This window comes from Chenopodium album, chromosome 5 (genome assembly GCF_948465745.1).
Source record: "Chenopodium album chromosome 5, dcCheAlbu1.1, whole genome shotgun sequence".
Classification (NCBI taxonomy): Eukaryota; Viridiplantae; Streptophyta; class Magnoliopsida; order Caryophyllales; family Amaranthaceae; genus Chenopodium; species Chenopodium album.
Window position 1 is genome coordinate 77338270 of NC_137838.1, and position 19396 is coordinate 77357665.

At 33.4% G+C, this 19396-nt stretch overlaps 2 protein-coding genes across 2 annotated transcripts; one reads left to right on the forward strand and one right to left on the reverse strand.

Moving 5' to 3' along the window:
* Window positions 1-5447: 5447 nt before the first annotated feature.
* LOC145631158 (protein sym-1-like) lies at window positions 5448-11767 on the reverse strand. The gene is made up of 8 exons (XM_081683252.1): window positions 11221-11767; window positions 9671-9758; window positions 9170-9264; window positions 8896-8968; window positions 8663-8755; window positions 8435-8521; window positions 5989-6069; window positions 5448-5888 (listed from the first exon to the last, which is right to left on the reverse strand). The coding sequence occupies exons 1-7, from the start codon at window positions 11541-11543 to the stop codon at window positions 5989-5991; spliced, it is 840 nt and encodes a 279-aa protein (XP_081539378.1). The 5' UTR covers window positions 11544-11767; the 3' UTR covers window positions 5448-5888.
* A 2183-nt stretch (window positions 11768-13950) lies between these two features.
* LOC145632361 (syntaxin-51-like) lies at window positions 13951-18820 on the forward strand. Its single transcript, XM_081684716.1, has 7 exons — window positions 13951-14098; window positions 14643-14912; window positions 16209-16414; window positions 16531-16631; window positions 16795-16839; window positions 18130-18266; window positions 18444-18820. The coding sequence occupies exons 2-6, from the start codon at window positions 14695-14697 to the stop codon at window positions 18253-18255; spliced, it is 696 nt and encodes a 231-aa protein (XP_081540842.1). The 5' UTR covers window positions 13951-14098; window positions 14643-14694; the 3' UTR covers window positions 18256-18266; window positions 18444-18820.
* The last annotated feature ends 576 nt before the right edge of the window (window positions 18821-19396 follow it).

The window sequence follows — 19396 nt, forward strand, 5'->3', positions numbered from 1 at the left end:
CACTTAGTTAAAGCATAATTCAAGTGACTTCTCAACACCCATCATAAAAACTTATGCTTTGTGTTTCGATACAAAAGGAATCTAAATTATAAGTCAAAATTAATAAAAACAACGATAGTACACATTTATTAATAAACCCCATCATTTTCATAGTAATAATTCTATCTAGTCTAGCAAAAAAATATCAAAAATAATACAAGTAATAATAAATGTGAAAGAGAAGTACTACTGCCACAATTTTGTTATAACATGAAGAATTGATAAGGTAAATTAAAAAAATAAAAATAAAGAGGGGGCCATAATAATAATAAATGAAAAAAGCAAAGTGGGGATAGATAAGCCTTGATTTATTATTGTTTGCGCGTAAAGAAGTTCAAAATAGATTCTCTTATCAGTCATCAGAAAGAGATGTAGTGGGAGAAGTTGTTGACCAAAATACTCTACTTTTAGTTTTGAGAGAGAAATTTTTATTTTTATTTTTGTTGTCAGAGAAAATGTATGTATTTGTCGTTGCTTTTGAGGACGAAGATGTCATCAGCTGATCGATCGGGTCAGATAAAGCCCAACTCTATTTTTGGATTATTTTACTTTTTTTTATAAAGAATTTGGTTTAATTATGAAGGGTACCTTTTTTGATCCATTAATTATTAATTCATCTTTTGTATAGTGTGATGAGATTTAATTTGTGAGTTAGTATTGTGGAGTGAGTTGTGATCTTGTTCATACGTCTCCAACTTCATAGCATAGAAATTATATATCATTCACTGTACAAGCTTACAACTAAAAAACAAAGGAAATGACGAATTACATTATAACAACAGTAGTGATAGTGAATAAACGTGGGTGTTCTTAAGAACTTGCCTTGTATTTTCAGCACCACTGGGATGTGTCATTAACTCCAACTGTTTGTAATAACTCTATTTTTGCTCCTTTGGAGCAATCTTAATCTAGTTCTTGAACCTTTTGATCATTCAATAACACTATTTTACGGAGTAAAATTTTACTTATTCATGTATACGGTATACGTGTAATAACATAGATGTTCCTTGTTTTATTTTTTTGAGTTTACCCCATCCGATTTACCAGAGCTTAGCTCCGACTACATTCGGATCCGACTCGGATTGCATACCTGGCTTATGATAGATGAATCTCTCAACAAGAGTTTTTCTGCATTTGGTGAGGCTCGAACTCGAAAACTCCTTAAGGGCCTGTTCTCTTCCGTTGAAATTCAGTTCAGTTCAGTTCAGCTCTTAATTTACGTCTAATGATATTGCTAATGATATAAAGCCAAATTTCATTCTTTTAAGCTCTTATTACGACGACGACGACGACGACAACAACAACAACAATAATAATAATAATAATAATAATAATAATAATAATAATAATAATAATAATAATAACAATAACAACAACAACAACAATAATAATAATAATAATAATAATAATAATAATAATAATAATAATAATAATAATAATAATAATAATAATAATAATAATAATCATCATCATCAATAAGTAATAAATAATAATAATAATAATCATCAATAAATAATAATAATAATAATAAAAACAATAATAATTGAAATAATAATACTAATAATAATAATCAATAAATAATAATAATAATAATCAATATTAATAATAATAATAATCAAAATTAATAATAATAATAATAATAATAATAATAATAATAATAATATTATTATTATTAATAATAATATGTACATTTGTATATACACATATGTATAGTAATAAATAATCAATAAATAATCAAAGATCACTAATCCGTAGTTAGAAATCACTAATTAATAAGTTCAGTTCAGTTCAGTTCAACTCAGCTCAGTTCAGTTCAGTTCAGTTCAGTTCAGTTCAGTCAATCGGAACAGGCCCTAAATAGCATCAAGCTGCTTAACACTTCAGCCAACTATTATTAGTATAAATGGTCCATGTTATGCAATAGCAAATATAGTCCTATACTCCCTTGAATATGCCTCTTAGATCCATGCAAAAATGGTTGTTAAATTTTTATTTTTTTCGATTTTTTTTTTTTTTTAAAAAAAAGTGGGGTCAAAGATAAGATAAAAGTGGGGCCAGTCTGACTTACAGTAGTCGTAATCAAGTAGGAGGGGGACTTGGACTTGGAAGACGGGGCTGCTCTTAAACAATCAGATGTTGACATCTTCTCTTTTTTTTTTTTTTTGTGTTGTGTGCATTCCCTTTTTGTCTTTTTTTTTTTTAAATAAAAAAAATTCTGACTATTTTGCGGTGGATTTGTCTTTCTTTGGGTCCCACATTTTGATTACGTCATGCTTACGCTTTCATTGCATCACTTCTTCTAGTTGTTTTTTTTTTTTTTTTTTAAAAAAAATTAAAAGGAAAATTCGGTCCCTTCCCCGAAGAGGAAGTTGATGAGTGTGTAAAGTGATGATTTTGAGAAAGGATATTAATTAATTTCGTATTCTTAATTTCATAAATCATTTATTACTCCGTACTGTGATTAATTTTACTTATGTGATTTTACTCTTTCAGTTCGAAATAAATGGCTTAATTTGACCAATATATTTATCAACGCAAAACTTTGACAAATACTGTAATATCTCTGATTATCTATATGTATAAATGTATAATTAATCTCTTTGTTTTTCTTTTTCAAATGCAAGTGTTAGCACATTTGTCATTGCAAAATTTTGACTGTTTAATAATAATTTTAAATAAATAAAAAAAATAAAATTGATACTCTATATTATTAATTATATCTCTTGATTAATCCAATAATATATTACATGTTGTCATTTTTTTAATGTAAAATTAGTGAAAATAAACCAGTCAAACTTTGTAGTAAACCATACAAAAGTCACACCATTGTATACTCTATTTTTTATTTTTATTTTTTGTAAAAAAAAGGGGAGAGTGTAATGGATTTTTAGAAACCATACATCACAACGATTTTAACAAGAATCTACATGACTATATTTAATACCTTAATCTTTAACAGTTATACTCTGAACGTATTAGATTGTATCAATCAATAAAATCTGTCAGGAATGTGTTAGATTTGAACTATCTGAGTTCATTTTGTCACAATATATTAGGATGTTTGAACTTGTGCAAACTAATTGTTACTCATTAAAATTTGTATGAATTATTTTGCATAAACATATTAGTATACACATACCTTAGCTTGATAGAAGATTACATTATTATTGGTAATTAAAAATCTTGAAGCTAATACAGTATGACAAACAGGCCGACATTTGGTTGGATCCATATCTTTACTTTTCTATGATTTATATTTAATTCCCCGTCAAACAAGGATTATTGTACACAAACTATAGATGAGGTGACTTAAAATTAATGAATTAATCTACTTTAGTGGGTAGAAAGTCATTCTTTTTTTAGAACTAATTAAGATACTGTGGTACTAAACTACTAACCAAAAAGTAGTGCTAGCAATTTACTGTTTAGATTTATTGCAACACTAAATTATGAACTTAAATTACTTTTATCCAAATTAAATTACAATAACTCTTGTATCATTTAATCCATCAAAGGCTTATTAACTATTCAAATTTTGATAATTATATACCATTCATTCCAAGAAGATAAATTTTGTTTAACTAGTTCAAATTTGAGAGTATAATATTTAAATTTTGTATATATTTATAAATATAACGAGTTTTATAGTTAGATTAGTGTTTGAAAAGCCGAACCACTAAAAATCAAATTCTTTCAAGCAAAATATGACGTTGTGTACTTGTTAAATGTCTAGATCAGAGATAATAATTAGAAAATCGGCTTAATTACATTGACCACCCGCTCCGTCGTTGGCAAGGCTAAGCACTTTGAAAAGTGATCTATAGACAATGCAAATCTCATTATCGAAATAAAAGATTAATCATGTAGAAAACTTATATTATTTTGCCTAATCTCTAGAAAAAAAAATGATGTTGTATTCATCATATATATCATTAAATAAGACAAATAGACAATTAGTAGTCCAACAATTTAGGTCTTGACCCCTTCAGTAAAATTTTATAAATGTACAAAGAATGTCGCTTTTTATCATAATTATTGAGACTAAAAATTTCGTTGAACAATTTCAACAAGTCTACGTATGATAGTGAAGTGAAAACTCAATTTAATATTTGCATTTTTTTTAATTTTTGTTTTCAATTTTATAAAAAACTTGTTCAACTTTAAGCAAACAGGAAATTCAATTTTAATTTAATTCTTTTCTAGGGGACTCCCTAAAATTGACTAGTAAATTAATGGGCCATGTAGAAAGTTAGAAATGTAGACTTTGGGCCCACTTATTTATAAGAAGGGCCAAGTTAACTATGCTTAATTCGTTACACGTGTCTTTTAGGCCCACAAAGGCCCAATGGTCTACATCTTGCTGACTTATCATCGTTGACATCATTAATTACACAAATATTAGCCTAACTAAATTCATATTTTAGACGTGGAAAAGATAAGCCGATAAATAAAACAAAGTTAAGCTATCAATGGACATCTAGATAAACTAGATCAATGTGAAAAGACATGTAACAATAATATTTGAATACATAATATTGATTGATGATCGCAAATTCGCAATAAGTTTAATGTTAATCAACTTTGTTGAGGTCCTACGAATTGTATCTGAGACATGTGATCGAATTTTGTCTACACTATCATATTATCTCTCTATTATTAGAATCCATAATAAATTCACATCACAATAATTTGATTACATAGACTCCTATTTAAATTTGGTTAAACATTTCTTCATAGTCTACAACGCTTAATTAGCGTGATATAATCACATCGTTAATGTCTATTTCATTTCAATCCTTTTTAGCTATAGATGTGACATAATTTGATGATTTCATTTCAATTTCAAGTACAAATCACGTCTAAAGTCTCTCCTACAAGCTATTCTTTGGGCATGTACTTCGTTTCGCAATCAAATCCTTGCCCGATTTCATAGTCCCCATAACAATTAAAGAAATTTAGAGCAATTGTATTTTAGAGAGTATTTAAGTCAAATATGATGTCTGTATTCTACATAAATTCATCATATGCCTACTAATTACTTTATCTTTAAAGATAATTGGCAGTAGATTAGCTTGCTAATAGCGTTTGGGTAAAAACGACGCCTTCACTTTGACTGCCTACATGAGCTTAACGAGAAGTTTTTTATGCTCAAGCAATTAAATCTATTGGGTTACCGTTGTGCTTACCTACAACTCTACAAGGACCCAAGAATAGTTCCACCAATGAAGCAGAGCATCTATTAGACATCATCTAGTGTGTGCCTGCGTTGGGGGGTGCATGACGTGCACACACAGTCGAAAAAAGCCCTGTGTACCTTCTTTTCGGAACACCTAGGACCCCCAGGTGTAATGGTGTATCACCATGTAACAATATTTGCGTGTTATAGAAGGCATGTGAATACTAGGAAATGAGATTAAGAGAATCCTCATAGGCTATTTAAACCAACTAATTAGATATACAATGAAGGGCGAACCAACAAAGTTGAAAGATACAACACGCTTCTGTTTAATCAAGATCCATGAAGAAAATTTCGGCACCATGAGAATAGTATGCATGGCAAGACACTCGGACTTTCTGTGTTCCACAACAGCTCAGAGAGACGAGGGGAACTACAAGGGCAAATTGAAAACAGCTTCCTTAACAGCACGATGCCCACTCATGTGATGCATGTTCTATTGTCCAGTTTAGATTAAAGGATCATAAAGCACCACATTTTTGAGATTTTTTGTCAGTGATCTAGACCAGCTTTGTAATAGCACCGTGTAGATTCCAGTGCCCCAGGCAAGTGAAGTTTCATATTCATAATTTAGAGTGCATTATCACCTAACCCGAGAGCAGATTTTCTGAAACTGAATGCATGCTGTACTTAGTTAATGAAAGAAAAAAAAAAATCACAGTAGAAAGTATGATGCTACAATAATCAAAGATTAGAAAGATTCAGATGCGTACTTATTTTGTGACCACCTCTTTGTGAGCTTTATATGATAGGATCACGTTCCATATTACAGCAACAAAATTGGAAGCGAGAACCTGAAAATCAGACCCACAAATTAAAGAAATTAAGATCATGATGAGACAAGGACAACAAAGCATATCAAGCTCATGATGAGACAAGGACAACAGAGCATAGCTTGAACCTGGCGCGATGTCTAAATAAGTTTATGCCCGATAACTCAAAATTAGTTAGTGACTATCATGAGTTTAAAGGACTTAATAAAAATAAAATATGACAGTTAATTCCCTCTCCACGACCAACGTCGGGGTAATAGTCACCTCCCCAATCAACCATGTGTATTAAAGAATCAGTTGAGCACAACATTACTCCATATGGGACCTTATTTGATGCCTGATTTTGATGGGAAGTTTAAAATACAAAGTATATTGAATGGTTTGCTAATACCTAATAAGTTCTATATCCTCTCATCTCTCCACCCACCCCACTTTCTGCTGATACTTGACAAAGTATGCCCATTGCACGTATTACTTGAATGATTTTAAGGTCTTCAAGAAGAGCTAAAAGCACTAGAACACAGTGATGCTCATGTAGTCATGTCCATAGCCAGTTTCTCCCTAAACCAACTACAATTTGCCAGTGACACACTGAGGGGTCATAGCTTATTCCATCCAGTTGGGGCAAAATTGTACTTTTTACCGTTAATAGAGTACGCACTAAAAGTGCCATTGTAACTTCAATTGGTACCATACTACCATTTCCCTTTCAAATGATACTCATATAGTATTAAAAAGTTCAAATGGTACTAGATATTGTTCAAGTGGTACTATAATTACCTCCCTTTTTTCTCTCTCCTTGCTGTCCCCACCCTCTATCCAGATTCCGGAAGTCCCAACCCCTGTGAACATTACAGCTTATTCTCCACACACGATCCCACCTTCTCTTGCTCTCTGTCTCTTCTCATTACCTCTCTGTATTTACAAGTATCTATTCCTTTATTTGTTGTTTGTGTCCAATATGGACTGAAGATACTAGTGCTTAGCACTTCCCCAGATATGGAGTATCAGGTGACTCTGGAGGATCAAACATCACACACTAATTGAGGGTAAAATTGCTAGTATACAAAAGGAAAATTTGTTAAAAAAGACCTTTCTAATGAGACCTTTTGTGCGAAAGGTCCTTTTATAAAAACAAGTGGCCAATCAGGACCTTAAATAGAGATCTTGTGAAAAAATGACCTTTTGCCGGATTCCAACTTTTGACTTTTATTTCCGGCATTGACCATCGTGTGATATTTTACCTCCATTCTTTGCGTCTCTCCTCTTCAATCATTATGCCCACCATCCTACTACCACCCCGCCACCATCCCTCCAAATCTTTCCCCTCTCTTCATCATCATCTCTTCCAATCAACTTCTTACCCTCTGCCATTAAACTCACCACTAGCCAAATAAAACCGATTACAAGTATACTATGAAGAAAGCGTAAAATTACATCCAAATGGGGATAATAAGGAGGGTATGAAATGAGAGAGTTGTGTGAGTGGCGGCTTGGTAGTGGTGGGTCGCCAATAGGTGGTAGGTTTGCATAACGTGGCCACAAATGAGAAAAGAAAGAGTTAATAAAGAGAGAGGGGAAAATGGGAGGGGTGTTTGTGGGTGGTGCTTGAAGATGTGCGAGGGTCATGTGTTATGTTACGGAAGTGACAATTTGTATTCGGTAGTGTGACCAGGTGGCTGGTGATGGGTTCAGGGAGGAAGAGGGAGTAAAAGCAAGATAAAAGGAATAGGTAAGGGATATGGTGGGTTTGGGTTTTTGTGTGGTGGTGGAGGTCGGACGGTGTCGGACTAATGGTGGGATGATGCCATGACGATGGACATGGTGGTTGGGGAGGTGAGGAACAAAAAGAAAGACAACATTTAAGGTCCCAATTTGCCCTTTTTTATTTTAAACAAAAAGGTCCTTTCTCACAAAAGGTCTACTTATATGGGTCCTTTCTAACAAATTTTCCTATACAAAATGCCACCAGTGTAAAACAGAGACAATTGGCTTAAAACTTATTTATTTTGTTGAATAAGAGCATATGTAGATAAATGATTGGTCATTCATTCATCTGCACATTTAAACAAACAAGAGGAACTTCCTGCTAATTCCAGGCAAACCAAAAAGATATGTAAACTGCAAAAATAAGCTCTTAGATAACACATCAAAATTAATTCAATTCCCTCGTTTCTTTTTTTCATTAATAAATAGCATCAACTCCCAAAGAGGATAAGATTCACTTGGTCAAATCTACGTTCGATGCCCAGCAAGACCCTCAGGCAAACTGAGCATTGGGTAGGATAGGATGGTAACTTCTTAGCATCCTCAAAGGTGAAAAAAGATCAAGGCAAACTATGCACAAATAAGATAAATGAACTTCCACAATATCATATTTACATACCTGAAATTGTTGGGGAACAAAACGGAAGTTCAGAAACTGGAATGGTATCCACAATTTCCAATTAGCAATCACGGATGAAACCCATTCCTGAAAGAATTTAACTTCTATTAATATGACTGTATTTCTGAAGGTTGCAAAGTAATAATAACCCCAGGCCCTATCAATGATTATTCAAGCAATGGAAGGACAGAGGACAAAGAAAAACGAATAAAAAATAACTACACAAACCTGCTTAAGCTTAGGAACAACTTCTGAAGGCCTTCCTTCCAACGTGATCAATGTAGAGAGAAAAGTTCCGATAAAGATAGGTGCAAAGATGAACTGCAAAACATATTATTCATCCTTGAGTAACATTTGCAAAGTAGAAAAGGAACATTAAAAGGCCATGACAATTTTCCGACAGGATAGACCAAAACAAATAGAGAAAAGTTAAAATACAAAAGACAAAGTATAGAAATAACCTGATCGAGTATAAGACGCAGGAAAGCACCAGAAGCTCCAGGTAAAGTGACCAACTTACTAAGGTATAAGTACCTAATTACATGAAATTGCAACATTTAGAAGGTCATATACACCATAAACAGCATATGAAAAAATCAACATTGTCAAAAGTAAAGTAAATGGATTTGCACTGAATTGACTGAAAACATTAAGTGTATGCTGCACTAATAAGTGCAAGCCACAAAAGAACTGTAAAATCATATATACAGGATGTTTAAATGCAGAAGCCAATACCAATAATGCAGTGTTGGACCCACCAAAACCAGCCCTAAAAAGGTGAACATGGAGGTCCTTTTGTAATCCGGCGTCGGGACTTTATCTATAGCAAGCTGTATGCGCAAGATGCCTCTGTCAGTTTAACTGAAACAATTACGTCTCACATACTAAAGCAAGCCATTAAAACCGAACACCATTTTTTAAGTGTAGCACAATTTGACAGCTTACCAACAATTAGGGCTGCAGAACCACAAATTGAGGCATATGGAAGATGCACTTAAAGAATCTCTAAGTCATACTAAAAATTCTCATAGTAGGTTTACCAAGATAATTAATAATCTTGTTTAGAGAAGAGAAGCAATTTAACACGAGTCTTTTATGAGACTAGTCCACCAAACCAACAACTCCAAATCAAAAATAGGCAACGATTGTGAAAAAATACACAGTGAACTGGATGAAAAGAACAAAATGGTTCAACCTTCCCTGTGAAAATGGTAACAGAGAAGCGATAAGTCATACCTGACAAATCAAGTCTCCAACAAAGTTTAACAATGCAGAAGTAACAGCTTTCGTCAAGACAGGAGACTTCACTAGAAGATCCATGTACCTGTAACAGTGTAACTCAATGAATTAGCATATGTGAATATTGTTCAAAAACAAATTGTCAAACACTAATTCAGCAATTTCCTAGTTAACACAAACTTTAGCTGCTAAAGGCATACATAATTATGCAAAAGCCTGTGTACAGCCTTTACAAAAACCTCAAGTAAAGACTGATGCAAATTTCTCGTGGTTGAAGCTTCTAGGTTTATACTTGACTACAATTTAACAATGAAAACACTCAGCATCAATTTAACAAACAAAGGGTACGTGAGTCTTGGACTACCAAGTTCATAACCATTAAATGGCATACCAGCGTTTTTATGAATAATTTCTTCTTTAAAAGATTTAACACAGATAGACTTAACATATCAAGTAAAAATCTAATGAAACAATCTTATTTGGTACATCATATACAAAGCCATATAATTGTAACAACGTCATCAAACTTTATTGACCAAGCACCTTATATTTCCATTGCTGCCAACAAGACAAAAAAATTCGTGTAGAACTCGCTGATGCAACTAAGAGTAAGTCTGCTGTGTAAAGATAGCACCACAAACCAAATACCTCATATAGACAAGTTACCCGAGAGGAAATCAGGGGATGCAACACCTGCTAATAAAAGTAGATGGCTCATACAGAGTACTGCATTATATTTACGCAGCCCAACAGCATTAAGTTTTGAACCTTCCAATTCCCTTCTTTAGTCCTCACTTCCAAATCGACAAAGTCAAGATTCTCAAAACCAATGAATCTTATAGGCAGTAGCCACAACACAACTAAACGAAAAGGCTATACAGTCAGCTAAGAAGAATTACCAGCTCATTTCCCTGAGATGATAAACTCTAAAATAATTAAGTCTTGATGTAACTCATATTAAGTCTTTCATCCAGTTCAATCACCAATCACAATCTTACCCACCTCCCTCATATTATTATCATCATAAAACATCATTTCCTTCTTCCTTGTTCTTTTTGGATAATCATAAATTCATATAGCAGCCATTAATCATTGTCAATGATCTATAAAGCAGACATAATTCTCTAAGAGAAGGAGTTCTATTGTCTTAATACTCCTCAACCACAAACATAACAATATCTTTCTAACACTTCAATCGAGCTCATACCCATCTCCTACATATCAGAACCATCACAATGCAATAACTTTCTTTTTCACTTCATTACTCTGAATTGTCACAATGCAACATTTTTCATTGTCATATTCTACTAAGCTCAAATAATTTTCCAATCACATCCCTTATTCCCTGTACATAAACATGCTACTTTCTTCATTCACTTCGATTTCGACTTACACTCACCTCTCTTCATACACAATATTTCACAATTAAACCAATTATATCATCAGTGTCTAACCATAATAACACAATTAAGCACAATTATCCACTTAAAATCCAATACTTTAAAAACATTCAAAAAAGAAATTAAAGATAAAGCTTGAAACTTTACCAAGAAAGCAAACTCCATTTAGACTGATCCCCACCATCACCACCAACGCCATCATCACCGGACCCACCAAACCCTCCTCCGCCATTGCCACCAGTAGAGCCGCCGGACCCCCCACCGGAAACCGCGGAAATTCGGGAATAACGTTGCCCCATAAATTTAAAACCCAACCCAGTAAAACCCAACTCCTTATTACTGAAATTTGAGTTGAATTTTTGAAGTGGGTTTGGTGAAATTGGGTTGAATTTAGGGGGAGGAGAGAGAATTGAAGAATGAGGGAAGAATAAAGGGGTTTTCTGGAGAATTGCTGTGGAGGTGAGAATCATTTTCTGGCGTTTGTTTAAGGTGATAATATGGTGGTTTTTGAGGGAAAAGAATTGGTAACTGCTGCTACAATGTCTACAACTTTAAAAGGGTTTTTGTTGGGGTTATGGAGGGAGCCAAACTATGTACAATTCTATAAATTCAAGCAACTTAATTGGCATGAAATTGGCCTTAAGTTGTATTCCTTTGGGATGTCACAAGGTCAAATAGACATTGGCATGTTACATGGGGAGTTCTAGGGTGGTGATCGAATAAACTTTGGTTACCTTGGTTAAAAGGTGGGTCTATTGAGGTGGCAGTTTCATGACCACAAAAAAATATATGGTCCCCTCTACTGGGACAGGTGGGTCTTTAGGGTTTAGGATGGGTTGCTGATGATGTCAGGGTAAGGGGAAAGACGATCTTTGTCGACGCTGGGAGAAGGTGGAGCGGGTTATGCTTTTAAAGATGGCAGAGATTGTTGATAATGGATCGCCGGAGATGGCGGGAAGCGAAAAGGAGGGGAGTAATGGAATGGGTCGACACCAGCAGGGGAAGGTGTGGCCCGACTTGGCACTTGGGGAAGAGAATAGGTCGCCGGCGGTGGGTGGAGAAAGCTAGTTGGTGGTTGTCGGCATCGGTAGTGGGATAGGATTTCATTGATTTTTTTTCTAGAAAATTATTTCTATTTTTTTTAATTTTATGATATTAAAAAATAATTAATATTTATTTTTAAAAAGATTTAAAAATATTTTCTAAAATTATTTAAATGAATTTGGTAAAAGGAAATAGATGACCCACATTTTATTTATTGTGGTGTATATTGTGCCACCTAGGATAGCTTAAGGTGATCAAAGGTCACCTTAGAATTTTCACATGTTACATACCTCTTTAGTCCTTACTCACTAAGTTATAGACAATTTTGATTCTACATTATTTACTTGTAAGTTTCATTATACACTTGACTGTATCATATATTCATATGTGTACTTGTGTTTGTTAGAAAATATTTTTTTTTTCTAAAAAAGAATCAAAAGGGTAAATGATTAAGTTAGTAACATCATGTATGTGATATAGTGACACACTCGAGTATATGATAGACACTCTCAACATGATAATTTTGTGAATAACTGAGTTTGAATATTATAAGCTCAATCAATTAATCCAATTTTAAAATAGCTTAATTTGAAAGAGTAATTTGATTTAAATAAATTAGAATAAAAATAATTTATTCGTCCATGCATAATTGAGTTAACACATGTTAAATCTTGAAAGTATGTCATAATGGCGGTCATTTTTCATAATCGAGTTAAAAAAGGTCAAAATCAATTTTATGCAGAATTAGTGGTTTCCTCTACACTGCAACTCGCACCACATGACAACCATCTAACTGCTAAGCAGGCGAAGCCGCAACCATTTCACACACCACCAATTGTATAGCCTGCAATCGCCTATATCTGATAATTGAATTTTAGCATTGCTCGAAGGCGTTGCTATGCCCTTCATCGCTGTTGTGTCGATAACTAAAAGTTTTGATGGATTGTCAGTGGTTTTATTAATGTCGATGTCGAGGTGTCAGGTTTAGGATTAACAGACACCGTGGATGTACTAAGGTTGTTTTTTCAATTTTTGGGGACAGACTCACCGTGAGCCCAATCTACACAATAATTTACCTAACTTTTTTAAAAAATTTAAAATAAAAAAAAGCTATTTTTAAATATTCAAAATTAATTAATTAATCTTAAACTTTAACTATGTAGTCCTAATCCAAAACCTAATCAAATTTAAATTCAAAATCCATGTACGACTAGAGATGGCAATGGATCGGATTTGGATCGGGTGGAGCTTCATCCGCATCCATCCATTACTCTAATCGCTCCATCCATATCCATCCGTCATCCGCTTCACCCATCATCCATATCCGTCCGTCCATCATCTGTGGATGAAACGGGTGGAGCGGATAACTAATGGATGAGTATTAAAGTGGGAAAAAACTCACATAAACTCTAATTTTTGATTATTTGTACAATAAATTTTTTTTTATTTTTATTAATAAAAAATGAAACAATAATCATATATTGTTTGAAAAATTAATTTGCAACAAAAAAAATAAGTAATTTTCATCACATTTCATATTTTATAATTAAAAATCCTAGATTAAAAATGTAATTATGTTAAACGGGTGGGTGGATTGTTAACGGGTGAAAAAAGTATCATCCACATCCGATCCGATCCATCATCCGCTTCATCCATCACCCGCTTCTCATCCATTTAGTTCGGGTTTTCGTCCATTTATTTATTGCGGGTGGAGCGGGTTAGTGGATATCCACTTAATATTGCCATCCCTATGTACGACCCTGAATTAATTATACAAGAACATAACTGTGTTAGGAATAAAAATGATGCATTAAATTGAGATGAGGACAATTTAGAACCAACAACAAACTGCTTCTCCTCCTTACGAAATTTCGTAAATTCCACCACTATACCTTTTCTCACACGCCCTCGTTTTCTCTCTCCTACTTTCTGTTCTTTTGATCCCAATCTTTTCCAGCACTTATTCAATCTTTAATTTCAGGTAATGTAATTGGGTTTTTGCTTCAGTTTCATGATTTCTCTTGCGTAATTTTATTTTGATTGGGAAAATTCGTGTAAGATTATTCGTATTGCGTTTGATTTTTAATAATATTCTAGGGTTGCTAATTTTTTGACTTTCACTGCTGAAATTTGTGAGATTTTATGTGAATTTTGTACCAATTGTTGAACAAATTGATGAAATTGTTGCTATTTTTCCTTTATTTGGAATGTTATGAGAAACCCCTTTTTTGTTTAGAGATTGGGGGTGGTCAAAATTTAGGGTTTAAGAAGAATTGGTTGATCAATTGTTGCTGATTTCTTGTAGCAGGCAGGGTTTAGTTATTTGAAATTTTTGAAATTTCTCCTTGATCAATTGTATTTTTGGTCTTCTGGGTTTTGATTTTTTAATTTGATGATTGAGCTGTAATAATTGCAGTTTGAAAGTTCGAAGCTCGAATCTTGAATACCGATGTTTTAGTTGTTACTGTCTTGTTGTGATCATTTTGAAATTTGATTTTTGTTCATATGTCCTTTTGTTTGTTCAGGGTTTGGTTTTGTTCATCTTTCTTAGGAGTTAGTTTATTGCTGTTAGCTGAAATGGCATCACTTTCCGAGTCATGGATGCGAGAATATAACGAAGCATCAAAGCTTGCGGATGAAATAAACAGTATGGTCTCTGAGGCAAGCACTCTACCGCCAACTGGAACACAGACACAGCGTCATTTTTCTGGTACTCGCCGTAAGATTACCATATTGAACACTAAACTAGAGAATCTGGAGTCACTTTTAGCAAAGCTCCCAAGCATGCAGCCTATGTAAGTATATAAAGTTGACAACTGCTTTAATGATTATTGTTGGATATGTCGTACACTGCTAAGCTGCAACATGCTTCCCCGACCAGAATTTATAAAGTTGCCACACTTTGTCTCCATGTTTACCGTAATTGTTTTTAAATTAAATTCTTTCAGCGGCTCATTGTCATTGATTTCCTATAATATGATTAGGCTCAATGTGTTGTCTTGAAGATGAATTGCTTTTCCATCCATTTCATATCAATATCCCTTTTGACCTGTTCTTTGGTGTCATGATTATCTTTTACCTTTTTTAATCATAAGCATAATATATTAGTGACACTTGTAGAATTTAGTTATAGCCTGGATTTTGTATGTTCTCCGTATCAAAGCAGCTGGTGAAGTTTATTTATTCTGAAGTGTAAAGTTACTTCGCATGTCTTGGACGTGAATATGTGAAGCTTTTGTGACTTGATGTAGATCCATTGTTATGCTTTTGTATAAGTATGTATAGTGTGTTCTAGTCTGGCTTATGTTATATTTGTCCTACTGTAAGGATATTTTTCATTTGTTTCGTTGTGGAATAATAGTGGACAGTTAAATTTGTGCATAGGCTTGAAAATTTTCTTAGGTGTGTTTACAAATGAAATAAGATTTTTCATGCAGAGTGTTGTGCACGGGACACATTGGAAAGCTCTTGGTATACTTTTTTTTGGTACATATGGTTCCCTAAAGAATTCACAGGTTTCCTGGATTGTTGAATTTAGTTGCACCTGAATACCTGGTTATATGAAACGAAAAGAAACTAATGATGATTGTCAAAATCATAGGCATGACAGCTGAAAAATCATGGAAGCTGATGTTGACTTGATTTTATCAATATGTTAATATATTAAGCACTATCTATTTATCATTACATTTAAGCACTATCTTTGTTAAATCATTATCACTTAATCACTTATGGGTTTAAATGTATTTACAATTCCTGTTTGTCAGTGTCCTTACTTATTATCCTATTTTTTGGTAGTGTATTGCATAGTACTTTTTTTTTGTTGATCTTTTTACTTGTCTGATATATACCATGTAGTATTATTGTGCCTAGAACTCTCGTTTAAACTTAAAAAGAATAGGAATGATATATTTGTATGTTGGTAGTTTTTCATCTTTCTGTTGTTAATGACAAAGTCAGAACCTCTATATGATAATTTCTGCTCTGTTTTACCTTTTACCCTCCTTGATCTCCTCCCCCCTACTGTGTCATGTTGATTATAAAAAAAAGTACACTGATAATATCTTGCTTATGCTCTCACATTTATGCAGAACAGCAAAAGAGATGAATAAGCGCAATGACTTGTTGTCTAATTTGAAATCTAAAGTCAGTCAGATGGCAAATACTCTCAATTCATACAGTGCTGCTTACAGGGACCGTTTACTAGGTCCGGATGTGAAGTCAGATGATGTAATGAAGAGAGCATCTAACATGGACAACCATGGAATTGTAGGCTTCCAACGTCAGATTATGCGAGGTATGGAAAAAGAAGTTTGCATTTTTATATATATATATATATATTTGTTGTACACTCCTTATCTTAGCTAGATTGTTTATGCAACAACACCTCATTCCCTCTTGATCCCTAAGCAGAGCAAGATGAAGGCCTTGAAAAATTGGAGGAGACTGTAGTAAGCACAAAACATATAGCACTAGCAGTCAATGAAGAGCTTACCCTTCACACTAGACTCCTGGTAATGTTTTAGTATGGTTCAGTTTTTGTGGCATAAGTTCTCCATTGTACTTTCTCTGTAGGCATAATCTGCTACATATAATAATAACAATACTTTACCTTTACCGAATCATTGGGGTAATAACTATTATTCAAACTTCTGAACCTAAATTTTTTATTTGTAGGATACTTTGGATGATCATGTGGAGTCTACAAATTCTCGCTTGCAGGTAATTTTGTCTTTGTACTTGCATACTTGTTTATTTATGTTTGCTTTCGGTAAAGTAAGCTGCTTATAATTTTCTTACCTTTTTGTTGCTTATAATTAAGAAGTGATTTGTCTGAACATCTTAAAACAGTAATTGCAATGTAGATTTTAAAAAATAAGTGAGTTTGTTTCACTTATGATGATATAATGTTTGCTATGATCTGTATTCACAACATTTGCCTGTTAAAAGCTTTTTTTTAAGTGTTATTGTGGACTCTGTTTTGCTTCCAAGTTAAGTTAGATCTACTTGTCAAAAAAAAAAAAAAAAAAAAAGAAGTTAAGTTAGATCTAAAAGAACTTTTGGATATTAAATGTATTATATTCAAAATGAGAACAGCAGTGTCGCGTAAATGACATACTTAAGAGAAGTTCAAATTATTTTGTTTTGGAGCTACTGTCAAATTATATCCTTAAATGTATTAACCTGCCTGCAAATCTAGATGTCTGGGCCTTTGTCCCTTGTAGTTTTAAACAAACTTTTTCATAGCTTTTTTTTACTCCTATGTAACATGTTACAAATATTGATAAAATCTCCCAAGTCCTACCTTAAGAGTGGCAACTCATGTGTGAGTGAGTGTACTGATATGATTGTTATGGCAACCACAAATATCATACTTGTATTGTTCCTTTTGCAGGCATATCTTTTTGATATTAACTAGCCATTTAGACTGAAAATCTTTTATGTTACGGGTCTAACATCTTTTTTTTTTTGAAAGAGGGTCTAACATCTTAATTGAAGCTGATTTTTTGTACTGCTAAACAATTTTTATTCCTCCTTTATTGGAGTGATGTATTGGGTGCCAAATCAATTCAATCATTGCTTATAAAATTATGTCCTAAGGTAGCTTGTGATATTACTGGGCTGCTATTTGTTGATGATCTGAGAACAGAGCAAGATGTTAACTGATGGCAACCATGTTATATATTATGATGTCCAGTGACTAGTTACCAACTGCATGCACAAGTAAAAGTTTTGTTGGATGAACATCAGTTTCAAATTCTTAACCTTTTTATGTGCCCCCCAGTATTCTAGATCCTCTATTTGTGACCCTTGGGACATTCTTTATAATTGGTTTTCTTCTTAATGAATTTTTTTTGACCTGTTGGTGCTCAGCAAGAAAATGTGAGACCTTCTTTGTCTTTGGGGCTTTCTAAATCTCTCCACTTCAAGATCATTCTTTTGCATATTGATTAGTGGATGGTGATTTTTATCTTTTGGGTTTTAATTTGTATTTCGTGACATTTGGAGCAGCGCATTCAAAGGAGATTGGCCATATTTAATAAACGCACCAAGGGAGGTTGCGCCTGCTTGTGTCTATTGGTTGTCTTGATCGTGGCTCTCATCCTTGTTGTATTGGCACTGATCAAATATCTATAGAATCATGTTCGGTAAGCTCAATTAATCTTACTCATTTTAGAGACTCTAATATGAAGTACACCGAATAGTGAAGTTTCTCTTTCTTTGTTTTGGGCTTCTACTGCGCCTTGTTTTTGGTTTTCTCTGGTAGAGATTGCTCTTTTACAGTAACGTAGTTTCATTTTTAATCTCGTATCTTTCTATTGTAGGTCCTGGGTAGCATATTGATCATGAAACTTCATTGGAAGCGTAGATCTTGGGATCTGCGAATGAAATTATTGCTCAAAGCACCTATCTGACCTATTTTTGCAATGATTGTGGATTGATCGCTGATTGGACAGTCTCCATGAATAGTGTGTAAAGTATGCATCCTTCACAGTCAGCAAATTCCAACCTTCTGTATTATTTTTCTTAGTGGCCGCAATCTTTTGTCAAGTTAAATTTCAGCATCTGCTGAAGTTGTATGTGATGACCATCACTATTATTATTGGCTTCTTCTGCCCGGAAATTGTGCTGTTTCAGGAATTCTGAAATGGTGTATTAACTCATCTATCGTTTAAAGTAAATATGTTTATCTTTTATCGCCTTACAATGTGTATAATGTAGGCATTGTCATTCCTCACCCATATGATGTCAAAACGCAAGAGATGCATAAGGGACAGTGAGAACACAAAAATAGTGTACACCAAACCCTAAATTGAAATTTTACAAGGGGAGGTGGGGGTTATATCTTTCCTGTACATCGTTCAAACAATATTTTGGCTTTGAATCGTTCCACTAATGATGGAAAACCTACCCAAGGATGGGAATGATACATTTTGGATTTTTTATTCCATTCCCTTGGTATAAAAGGCGGTCAAATTTAGCGTACTTTTCTTTTTAAAAAAATGTTATCCACTCTCATTACTTCAACCATTAATCAGCAAAATGAAAAGAAGTCCAATTCTTCCATGTTAACTATTAAACAAATAATTAATTATTTTGTAAATTTGTACCTAATCATATCTATCTTAAGAAAATGAATTTTAATTGTTACTTTGTCACAAAATATGGTGATAAAAATGTAAAATACTCCGTACATTAGCATTATAAAACTACTGTACATTTTTATGCTAATGTATTATACATACTACTACAAAATTATCCAAATAATTTTTTTTTC